General features: G+C 41.2%; 1 protein-coding gene across 1 annotated transcript in view; it reads right to left on the reverse strand.

The window, feature by feature from the left end:
- The window catches only part of plch2a (phospholipase C, eta 2a), a 149,609-nt gene extending 138,147 nt beyond the window's left edge, over positions 1-11,462 (reverse strand). The window contains exon 1 of the mRNA XM_047340339.1: positions 11,177-11,462. Coding sequence (XP_047196295.1) covers positions 11,177-11,201 — 25 coding nt within the window. The 5' untranslated portion in view covers positions 11,202-11,462. The remainder of the gene's footprint in view (positions 1-11,176) is intronic.
- Between the last annotated feature and the right edge of the window lie 1,159 nt (positions 11,463-12,621).

Here is a 12,621-nt window from a genome sequence, read left to right on the forward strand (position 1 = left end):
CAAAAAATAACTCAATTTGGAGGCAGAGAAAATGTAAAAAACAAACAGCACCTTTCAACAGGTCTTGATGAAGGTAATTGTTTGAGTAAAAGAAAGAAGCATAGGAAGATGTGAGATTAAATTGTGGGTTATCAAAGTTACCTCAGGATCACCTTATAGTGTTCCTTCTATATAACAACAATTATAACTTACTGACAAACATCTTTGGGTTAGGGTTATGAATCCATATTTACTTTTGTCTATATTTGTTTGTTCTTTCCAGAGGCCTGAAGGGGCAGAGAGGGACACTGTATGAAATACTGCCGCCACCACTGAATTGGATTTTGATGAAAATTGGGGGAATAATGCACCTCGCTGTTGCACTGTCACATTTGGTGTGGAACACTGGAGCATTATGGGTCAGAATTAAGTGAAACTGATTGGCCGATCCAGTTTCATGTCACGTACAGTGTTAGTTAGATGCTGAGATGTGTTGTGTTGAGGGGGGAGGTGCACTGCTTTTTTGCCTGTAAGCCCAATTCCCCTGCCTACTGGGTTTGTCACTCACTCGCTGCACTGTTTCTGTTTTCTCTCCCACAAATTGTCTCTTCCCCTGACACATCGAGCACACTGTGGGAGAGCCTCCCACAGTGACAGAACTTCAGTAATGACAAACAGTCTGATGGGAGTTTGGAGATGTTCGGATTGGTGTGATTGCTCCCACTTTTATTTATCATTATAGTAACAGCAGGAGTCCCAGAGGAGAATCATTAGCTCAACACTATAAAATTCCCATAGTCTTATAGCGGATTTCCACTGATGATAGTTATTGATCCAACATGAGAGCAGATCCTAAGAAACTATAGCTGCTATTAGACATGCACTGAACTCTGGAGATCCTCCGCAGTTTCTCCAGAGGACGTTTATCTGTGAACACTCTTATGTGCAAGTGAGAGCCGACAGAGTTGCTGCAGCCTTTCTCTGCCTGGCCCCCTCGTAAAACGTTCGCAGAAGTCAATGTGAGAACACAGCAGGAGATTGGTTGATGGCGCTTCTAACGCAGGACAGATGCAAAAATGGAAAACAACAAAAGAATACAAATATCAAAAAAGCGGGGCCACACATGTAGAGGACACAGACAAAGATGTCAAGAGAGTTTGTGCTGATAAGAGCCGTCACTGGAGTTGATGTGCTGTGAACAATAACATGTGATCTATGCAGCAGAATTAATATGTTACATCCTGCCCCTGCCTGGTGCACCACTCTCACCTGAATCCTCCGGAGGATGCATTGCTGTTGTGAACACCTCTGAGCAGAGAACCCCCCGATGTGTTGTACATGTGTGAGAGGCAAACTCTGCAGAAAGTGCACAGATTCTCCGCAGGACACTGAAAAGGGCTTACGTAAGTTCCAATTCAAGAAATGATACAGTAGTCCATTTACAAATGTAAAGTGTACCGGTGATGTTGTGCTAGAGCCTCAATTATGTGGTTGGTCAAATGGAAAATGGATTGTGTTTATATTATGCTGGTAAAATCGTAACAAGCACTTTACGACCATAAGCACTTTACATTACATTCACCCATTCACACACACCTTCAGACAGTGCTCCTTTATAGCTAATGCTTGGTAACGGACGTGAGGATATGGACACGTTGGATATGTTGTTGTGTAACAGTCACTGAGTCCTCAATATTTATTTTCTATAAACATAAGGTGAGATTATTTTACTTGTATCAACATTGTGTGTGTGTGTGTGTGTGTGTGTGTGTGTGTGTGTGTGTGTGTGTGTGTGTGTGTGTGTGTGTGTGTGTGTGTGTGTGAGTGTGTGCGCATGTGTGTGTGTGTGTGTGCGCATGTGTGTAGATGATGATGATGATGATGAAATTCTCATGTCTGCCATAAACAAGAGAAAAACTGGAAGAAAGGAAAGGGATAAAACAATGGATGAACAAAGGAATACACAAAGAAGGAATAAAACATGATATAAACATGTCAGCTGTGCAGAGAACATCCAGATGTTACAAAAACAACTCAAGTAGAATTGTGCGTGTGTGTTATGTAAGAGCAGGAACAAAAAGCTGAAGAGGCAGATTTTGTCTGCCAGTGTTCCCCCAAACAGGAGAATCTACTTTTCCACTTCATTAGAATCTCTCCGCAGAGAGAGGAACAAAGAGTAAAGCAAAGTGCCTGGGCTCAGCATCTGTTGGCCAGTTGAGCATTTCTTACAATATGCATGAGGGAGAGAAAATGACCCCCAGCCTCTGCGTTTTGGCAGCTTCTGAGGCATCACGGTTAAACTCGGTGCAGGGAGCAGAGGGAAACGGATGGAGCTGGTCTTCATGAGAGTTTTCTTCACCAGTGCATGTTTTCTTTTCTTTTTTCCAAACTGCAGTATAAATGAATCTCAGACGAACTTCAGAACGAGCTCTCCCTCTGTCCCCCAGACACATGCTGATTGCACATTTACAAACATCCCTGCAGCCATCCCTCCAGTCACAAAATGACAGGCAACAGAGTTTTTATACCATGTGGCAGCTCCCTCCCACAAGGCCTTCTGCTGTTAGAAGATGGTGCCATTATTTCCCCACCAATCACAATATTGCAAAATCCTTCGTCTTCATCTGCCTCCCACAGCAGTTATTCCTCATGTAAGGATTTTTAAATGCCTGAAAAGCTTGTGTTGGAGGCTGAGCAGGCTGTCTGTGAGTCTGTTGTAGGAAGCACTGTGACTCGTGCCACCTGTCAAGGATTTTGTTGGTGTGTCAACAGAGCTGCCGTCAGCAGTCAGATCCCTGACTCTACTCTTCCTATCTCGCAGCCAGCAAACGCAACCTCCATCTCTATTTGCTAACTTCTCTCAGGAGTCGCTGCAAGGCTGGTTGTGGGAACACACGCTGCTGCCAAGAGAGACGTGTTACACGGCACCAAATCCAACCCAATTCAGTCACAAAAGACAACACTCAGCAGAAGGTGGAGGGAATGCGTGGATTTTGTGTTTTCCCGTTTGTAACACAAAATGCAGTCCCTCTTTACTCTAGTGTGGAATCTGTGGAATGTTATCAGGCCTCAAAGTGCCTCCTTTTCATACCACTGTGCTGTTCACTACAGTGCAGCTTTGTACAAGACAAAAAGATCCAAGAAGGTAAGAATAGGGCTCAGGAATACTGAGGCAAAAACAACAAATAAACTACTGACCTGAAGGGGGCACTCTACCCCACCACCATTTAGAGGGGAATTATCATGGTTCTGAAATGTATGTTTCTGCCACTTCTTTGTTTGCCTCATATCATTTCAGACCCTGCCTGCTGCTTTACCCAATCCTCCCCTCTACATATACACCTCTAAGACAGACATAGTGGTGTTATTATATAATACATATTCCAGTGGCTATCAAAAATAATTTGTGTTTCATTCCACCTTGATTCAGTAGTTTTAAAGCTGGTTTCCACCTGCCATAAAATGAAAAGAAAAGACAATAGAAGTTTGCTGTAACTACCTAGCAAGCTACTACCACAGCGTGTGGCTGCTGCTGCTGCGGCTGCACAAAATCATGTGGAAGAAGATGACAGATGTGATTGAGCCTTTCTGCCTGCACTTGAAAAAAGTTTTCTGACCACTGTGGGAGTCTCTGAGTTGGCTGCTCGAGCTCGCCCACCTTCACCTCCAACATCCTGCAGATTTTAACACGGGAGAGAAAGTAAGTTGCAGTTCGTTTGCTTTAACTCAAATTTGAAATGAAATTAAGGTGTAAGTTGTGTAATTAAAGCTCAGTCATATTTTCTCTCTCCTTGTTATTTTGTTAGCTAGTGGATTAGAAAAGACAAGGATACGTGTCTAGTGCATGTGAGGATGAAGCTATCAGTAAATCTTCGACCACAACTTCACAGCAAAGAACATGGTGCTCTTTAGGAGTGCAGCAAGTCCAGGGTTTCAAGCACAGATGAAAACAGTAAACGGCTTAGCTCTGACAAACTCTTTGCATTTACATATGATCTCTGGAGCCAGTAATATTGAACACGCTGATATGCGCTTCACAGCTCATCAAACCAGCATGAGAAATGAAAGCTGCACGGCTACTGAACACTCGAGTGAAAGCATTTAACTGAAGAGTGGGGAAACTGACCACAGAGCAGTTGGGTGTGTCACCAGCATGACGACTGCATTCAAATCCCTTCTCCCAACTACCTGGATCAGCTGCTTTGAACGTAACAGAAATGTTCCATTTGGAAAGGCCCTGAAGACGAAGTGGATTCTGTCCTGTGGGCTTGTAGGAGAATCGTCCAAGGATTCAACCACTTATAGAAGAGAAGGAAGGAGCCAGCAAATAAAAACAAACAAGCAAGCCCAATCTTCCTCAACATGCTTATGACTACATGCAGATCCATGTATGACATGAGCTCAAGTTTGAATATCTATGTAATATATGAACATGACAATATCCTGTCCTTGGAAACTATTCTGCTAGAGTCAACACAGGCCTTCTCAAATTAATAGGTACTGAGGGCATACATGGACAATAAGCCTGTTCTCCTGTGCAGACTTATGAGATGTGCAGAAAAGGATGACGACAGCAGTTTGGTGAGGAGCATGACATGTGCCATCTGCTAGTATTAACAAGAGCAATATTGAAGATTCAAGAAATTCCCAAATCTACAGAGGAAGCATGTGTAACATTAAAAGAAAGCTTTGGGCTACACACAGGGGAGGAGAAAGCTGGGTCTACTTTCATCTTGAAAGAGACTGAACCAAACTACCAAAGTCAGCAGACCAAACGGCCGTTGGAGCATAGAGTGAGTGCATTAGCAACCTTGTTTTGTTACCAGCATGCAAATGCCAATCACCTCCAATATTTATTCCAGATCATAGTACATAACTACTTGTATTTATTGTAACTTTAATGATTAGACCATAACAGCATGCAACCCCTCTATGTTGATTTATCACATTGGTATAATGATTATAATGTAATATCAATAATTGTATTAAAAGTGTATTAGTATTAGCATGTGTGAGAATGTCTCTATTATTGCCCCTGGACTGCTTGACCAAAATCTGTAGTGCCAAACCAAAGCAATCTATGTGTGTGTGTGTGTGTGTGTGTGTGTGTGTGTGTGTGTGTGTGTGTGTGTGTGTGTGTGTGTGTGTGTGTGTGTGTGTGTGTGTGTGTGTGTGTGTGTGTGTGTGTGTGTGTACTGAGCTGGCTGCATGGAATTTGAAAGCCTCAGGAGCTGTCCATAAATGGTGGTGCTGAAACCCTCCCAGCAGTTCTACCCTGTAGATTTTTTCCTTCCTCCAATGTGCGCATAATGTTGACAGGCTGATGATTATCAATCTTGGTTATGCTAATCAGCTCTGAACAAAAGGTGTGTTGAAGGGGACATGAAAATCTCAAAGAAAATTCACAGCAATCCAGCTGATATCACAACTCTATAACAAGGCTTAAAGAGTGCACGCAAACATGTGGCACAAAGGAAAGGGATGTCAGACACAGCCTGTGTGTGTGTGTGTGTGTGTGTGTGTGTGTGTGTGTGTGTGTGTGTGTGTGTGTGTGTGTGTGTGTGTGTATATGTGCGTGCATGCATTTGCATGTGTGTGTGTGTATACATGTGTTAATATACTGTATTTGCATGCAAAGAAGCATGCATGCTTTGCTAAATGTAAATATTTTCTGCAACAACTTATATACTGTGCATTAAATACATGGGAATTAATAGTATCCACAGGCTTAAGAATATAAAAGCAAACCAGACTGAAGTCTGTAATACAACATAGTATGGTTATTATCAAACCAAAAGCAAGACATGCAGCAACCAATAATAGCCTGGCAAACACTCCACAGGGAGACAGTTCATTTTTGTTTTTCTTTCCTATGTTGTGTAAAGAGAGGTGCTGTCATGGTCAGGAGCTCAGGGCAGACTGCTGGCACAGCAGAGAAAGACAAAGAGAACTGAATTCCAGACAGTTCTGCACAAAGAAATATTCTCCAGCTTCATGAAAATCTTGTTGGGACTGATGTATGTTCTGGTGGGTATACATGGAGCAGGTGTGGGTGTTCTGTAGGACTCACCTGGGACAATGTTGCCAGCTGGCATGAAGCATATGACACAAACTGATTTATTGAATGACTGCTCAGTGCTACAGTAACTCTCTGTAGCAAGCTCCACAGAAGTATTAATCTGAGATCTGTCAAAGCGATTATACATTCTGTCTGCTTTATTGTGTGTTAACAGCATGTCCCGAAGCAATATTTCAGTTAAATATGATGTAACGTCCGGCCAAGTGTCACAGAGGTTTCAGTGTGGATTTCTCACAGTTCTCTGGCTATGTCTGACAAACATAAAAAGGGAATTAGAAAACACAGATCAATGATTCAATAAATTACCAAAATAAAATATTCTTTTCAGTTTCTCCTGTCTGTACATTAATCAGAAGATCAGAGTGAGAGAGTGGTTCATGACACAGAACATAGTGCCCTTACTGTGAAGCTGAAGTCATGATTTCAGCTCAGAGCAGTGAGCCACTGTCCCCTTCAAGCCTCTACATCAGCGCAATGTCTTATTTCTTTCATGGGTGTATCTGAAAATCCTGGGGTTTATTTCCCATATTCTGAGACCCATCAGCTCCACTACAGCAGTTGCTATTAGTAACTGAAACCTGTCTGATACAACCACATTTACAAACTGTGCACATAAAAGGATAAACTACAGCTTCTATAAAATAAAATCTACAATCTATCACAGCAGTTCCACCCATGAATTTACATTTAGAAGTTACATGATTACAAATGTGTGAGACTTTGAATTGACTTTTATTTCGTCTGGAGCCGAACCAAGAAAGTTTGGGTTTGAATCTGGGCTCTCTGTTATGGGATGGCGACGAAACTAGACAACCATCAACAACGCCACAATTGCGACCCACCCTTCAGTACAGGAGTGGGCTGTATACTAAGTTTGTTGCTATTTAGCTAGTCCACCTTAACACTCAACACAGCTAACACACCGCAGTTAGCAGCACTTGTTTCTTTTCATTCTGCCTCCATGCCCTTCCACCTCGGCTGTGAATGAGAAGCATCAAGACGCATTTCTGATTTGCCGCCAAAGACTCAGTTAATAAAAACATAGTGACGGTCTGTCGGCTGGAAATTTAAATTTTTATAATACTAAACTAATGCTTCATAGTGTGTAGTTATTGTAGAGTGCTACGAATATTTTTAGTCGCACTTCTTAGATTTTTGGTCCAAAATGGTCGTACTCTGGAGCCCTGACATGCTTTAATTGAATTACTATATTCATTTGTAAAAGAATGTAGGTTACATATATGTTCACAGAAATCCATGTAACAATCCGATGAGCCTTTTTTTATTTCTTTGGAGTCTTTGAGGATTAAATTCTGATAGACAACTATGAGATGTGTTTTATAGTATAGTATAGTATTCTCTCTGCAAGATCCTTGTGGAATAAAGAGTGGGAGAACAGATTTAGCTGGATTCCCACAGCAGTCTTTGCTTTTAGATGCTTCTATTCACACCTGCCAGTATGGCTACAATCACTGTGGAAAGAGACAAGCACATTTGTGCATTTCACAAATTTCTGTTCTATAGTTAGCTTCACTGCTCTTTTCCAACCCACAGAAGTGTGATAAATCACTGCCATGACAACTCAAGCTGCCATTTCCTGACACCCCCCAATATCTAAAATATATCCACATATCTTTCCATTAATCCATAAATTTCTTTCATTTGTTCACTTATCCTTAAATTCTGCCATCATTAGAATTTCTCTTTGCTGGTTCAAGATCTACAGACAACCTTTATCTGTTTCTCCCACTCCCTGTTCCTCCCATCATCTCATCAAAGAGCTTTGGTCTGATCTAATATTACAGCACTCTTATGTCATATTAAATAAAGCTTCATGGTCAAAACTCATCACTCAATCTCTATAACTGCCATCTTCTTCTTGCCCTCTGCCTCTGTGCTCTCATATGGGAGTCAAGCAGCCACGTGGAAAAAACTCCATCAGCCCGAATTAAAATATGTCCTGTAACTTTCAAAGGCAGAGCTCTAGTTCATTCCCTTTTCTTTAAGGAATCACACTCCATGGGGGAGCGCTTGTTGTATGGGTTTCACACACCAGTGAAAATGAATTTCACCAGCAATGCTTTTCTGTCACTCAGAAAACATTTGCTTTTAACCGTAAAGTTTTTCAGCCTCTGAAAGTCCTTTTGAAAAATGATGAGACCAGTCATGGAGCTGAGATGAACCACTTTTAGAAGTGGTGTTCATTCGTTTTAAACACAGAGAGAAATGATCATCGATCACTTGTCTCCCTGTAATTATGAGACACAAAACCACAGGAAGCACGGCTGACATGATAACCCAATATTGAGGAATTACTAATATGATGGAAATATCACTCATACAATAATATCATATCTATCAATCAATCCAGCACCTCTTATATCTTTTCGGTTTCTTCCCATTTTGATGCAGTATCTTTGTGGTTTACACTCCAACATGGTAAGTATATTTTTTCAGGGTAAAATCTATAATAATAACCATGTGCCATGCAAAACATAATGGAGCAAAGCTGATTGATGCAGCTTCAAGTACAATACAAACACAAGAACACTGGGTGCAGTGAAAATAGTCAAATGCATTCTGAATATTGAGAAATATAATTATGAGGAGCCACAATGGCGAATATAACTGTGAAAAGAACGTTAGTTTCCCTCAGGTCACAAGCAGTGTTTGTTTTTTAAGCTTTCTTTTCTGCAATTCTACAGTCATTTAGAACAACCTGATATTTACCAGGCAGTGTGAAAGCACAGATGGTTTTATGATATAAAACTATATCCAAACAAAGTACGTTCAAGAAGGTCAACACACACACACACACACACACACACACACGCACACACAGCCAAATGTCACAGAACAACTCCACTGAGGACTGTATAGGGACACCAGTTGTCATGAGACAGACAATCTCGGGCAGTGCTTGTACTGAGTGCACTGATGGGTGCATTCTAGCATTACCTTCTCTCCACCACCATCTGACCTTTAAAAGTCTGAGCAGGAAAAACCTGGGAATTTAAACATTGGAGATAAAATAAATCTCATCTCACAAAATACATCCAAAAAAGCTGCTGTGGGAATTTTTGAGGGAACAACATAATCCAGAATCTTGAATCCTTTGTTCAGACAGAAGGTGAGGTGAAGTGAAAGGAGAATCTTCCTGTGATGTTGCAAACTGGGGCAGAACTGAAGCATGAGCAGAAAGTGTGTGTTTATCATGTGGCTTTATGAATTTACGTCATAAATGTGCATGGTCATGGGCATGTGCGTGTTTGTGTTAACCAGTGTCCAGTGTCCAGTGTCTGTGGCCCTCAAAAGACTCTAACAAGCACGATTTGGTCCCAATTACATAATTGGTCGGCATGCTTGTCTGTCACTAACACACCTGCCTAGCGCTGAAGAAGAGATGACAGCCAGAAGTCAGCGAGCGAGTCAGGGAACAGTTGTCTTCTAGCAGTGCATCCACACACACACACACACACACACACACACACACACACACACACACACACACACACACACACCACGACAATGTTGGTGGTGCAGATGAGGGACCCAATTTGGAGACATTATCCCCCTGTCATGAGTCCTAAAGGCTGACAACACTATTGAAGTGGCTAATTGAGGCTATTTGAAACAATGTGTGAACACTCAAACGTGAAAAGCTGTTTTTTTTCATTCGTCTAATGTGCGCATAATATTGACTTGCTGATGATTATGAATCTTGGTTTTGCTAATCAGCTCTGAACATAAGGTGTGTGTTGCAGGGGACATGGAAATCTCAAAGAAACAGATTTCACAACTCTATAACAAGGATTAAAGAGTGCACGCAAACATGTGGCACAAAGGAAAGGGATGTCAGACACAGCCAAGGTGTGTGAGTGTGTGTGTGTGTGTGTGTGTGTGAGGGTAAAAGCACATGCAGCCCCAAACAGCAGCTCATTTCACTCGAAGGTACATGTTCCGATCCTGTTCTGTTATTCTGAAACTCCCTATATCTGGGTCCTAAGGGCGACAGAGGGTGAGGAGACATCAAAAAAGGTGACGTTAAGGAGAGGCTTGCCCACATACAGGCGTACTGGAGTGTATTAAGGTTGTCTGTGTAATGCATCCTGCTCTCTCTCATATATATTTATTCTTATTTATATATATTTGGATCTTGGGAACTACAAGTGGGATGAATTGCATCCCTCATGTGTAGGCTACTTTCACATAAGAGCACAGACGTGCATTATTTAGTTCTGTTCTCTTAAACTGGACCCTTGTGAGCTGAGCCTTCCACTCTTCCTGCTGCATTAATAATTTGAAATAATGCCAGATTTTCCATCTAATTAAATTTACATATCAGCATTTTTTTTCTAAAAGGGTAAATATAAGATATAACTTACTGAAATACATCTTTGCATTCAGATAAAAATTCAAACGTAATCAAAATGCACAAAGGGCAAACGCAACAATCATTGCAACCAGCCAAATACTGCACCCCTAAACTGACAAGCAGACTGACTGCTCAACTTCATGCTACAACACACTGCAGGAAAATGATCGTGATGTGAAATAAAGCCCTGCAGGATGATAGACAACGACAACACACATTCTCAACAGGTTTCATGACCTATATTCATGGGTCATTGTTTTTAAATTGGAGAAATTTCAATATCTTCAATTTTGCATATTTTCAGTAAAAACAGCAATTTATAATGATTAAAGTCAAAGCAATAATTTAGACCTTGAGACACTGAAACTCAGATGATGATATTAACACAGACATGAATGAACATGGATAATCATGAATGAATAAGAACACCCAGCCAATCAAAATGTATCACCAGAACCAGCTCAGGTTAAAAAATGTCCACTGGACAGCCAGTTTAATGTTGTTAAAATCCATAATAATCACACATCATATCCATCATATCACAGGTGGAGCGTATTGATGATCTAACTTTTAATAAAACGCCAAATCTCAGTGCAGCAGTGAAACCATAATTGAAACTACTCTAATCAAACAACTTTCAATCACATAAAAAAGGACATTTGTCAGTTTGATGAGGAATGAAAAAAAACAGCAGTTGCAAACAAAAGGCAGGGGTAGTAAGAGAGGAGTAAAGGATTACGTACTGAATCGCTGAGGCTCCAGCTCCATGCTGCTTGCTGCTGAGTCGCTGAAGCAACTGACACCAAAGAGACAGAGAGCAGGGAGTAATACGATGCCAAGATCTCTCTCTCGCCCTATCTCTCTCTCGCCCTCTCTCTCTCCCTGTCTGTCTCTGCTGTCTCTGGATGTCTCTCTGCTGTGATGGCTCTAACCTAATTTTTCTCTTTTTCCCCTCTTTCTCATTTTCCATCTCTCCCTGTAATGAGTCTTCTTCATCTAAACTGACTCTCTGCCTGCTCTCTCTCTCTCTCTCTCTCTCTCTCTCTCTCTCTCTCTCTCTCTCTCTCTCTCTCTCTCTCTCTCTTCCCCAGCTTTGGTTGCCATGCACACCAGTTGTGTGTAAAGACGACATACTACGCATGTTTAAAGTCGACAGATTATGAGTTTGCCTGGTGTCCTCAGATATTCAGTCAGTCAGGTGTAGAATTGTGATGAAATCGGCACAGCTGATGTTTACCTGAGCTCTCAGCATCACACTAATCTCAGTTTAGTTGAACAGAATTTATCCAGATGTCGCCCTGTCTGGCCTCAGATCAAACCCAGCTAAGATGTCCGTTCTGTGGGAAGTTAAACAGTATCACACGGCCTGTGTTACTATCCAGTTGCTTAAGAGATGGTTCAGGTTTTTGTTTCCGTCCCTGATGATGTATAGGAAAGTACAATGGTCTAAGGACACCCGAGGAAAATGACACCGAATCCAACTCACCTCAGACAGACCCAAGGAGAGAGAACACCAACACTGACAGCAACACCAGTGGTGTTCCACCAATCAGTGAACAGCAATGATCGGAAATACCAAAAGATAACAGAGAACACAGACTATATGCTTTTTTTCTGGCAATTTGCATATTAAAATATCTAGTTGCCAGAAAAAATCACTATAATCACTATACTAATCACTATACATCAATTATATAGTGAATTTGTCATTTTGTAGTAATGTCCCAATAACAGTTTGTATACCCTATGTAGTGGACTCATTGTATCCTATGGTTTATCATGAAAAGTAGTGTGCATGTGATGGTCACTAAGCGAGCAATATCTACCATCATGCATTGAGCTTGCGGTGTTGAGAGGAAGAAAAATGGCGGAGAGACGAGAGCAGCACGTCTCAGCCTTCTCTCTCTCTGGTGATTCTACTCCTTCTTTCTCTTAATAAAAATATCTGAATTATCTCGAGTATGAGGACAGACAGGTTTATATGTTTCAGCATTTTCATGGACCAATTTAAACTTTTTATTAAATTTATATCCCTAGTATTTCCGATGGAGTAGTCTTTTATTGTTTTTTTACAAGCGGCACGAGACAAATCTGTGAGTTGTGGTAGTTTAATATGTAATAGATTTCTACATATAAACATGGTCATTCAACATGATTCTTACCTAAAAGTAAATTATAATATCATTGT

Source organism: Hippoglossus stenolepis, chromosome 6 (genome assembly GCF_022539355.2).
Source record: "Hippoglossus stenolepis isolate QCI-W04-F060 chromosome 6, HSTE1.2, whole genome shotgun sequence".
NCBI lineage: Eukaryota > Metazoa > Chordata > Actinopteri > Pleuronectiformes > Pleuronectidae > Hippoglossus > Hippoglossus stenolepis.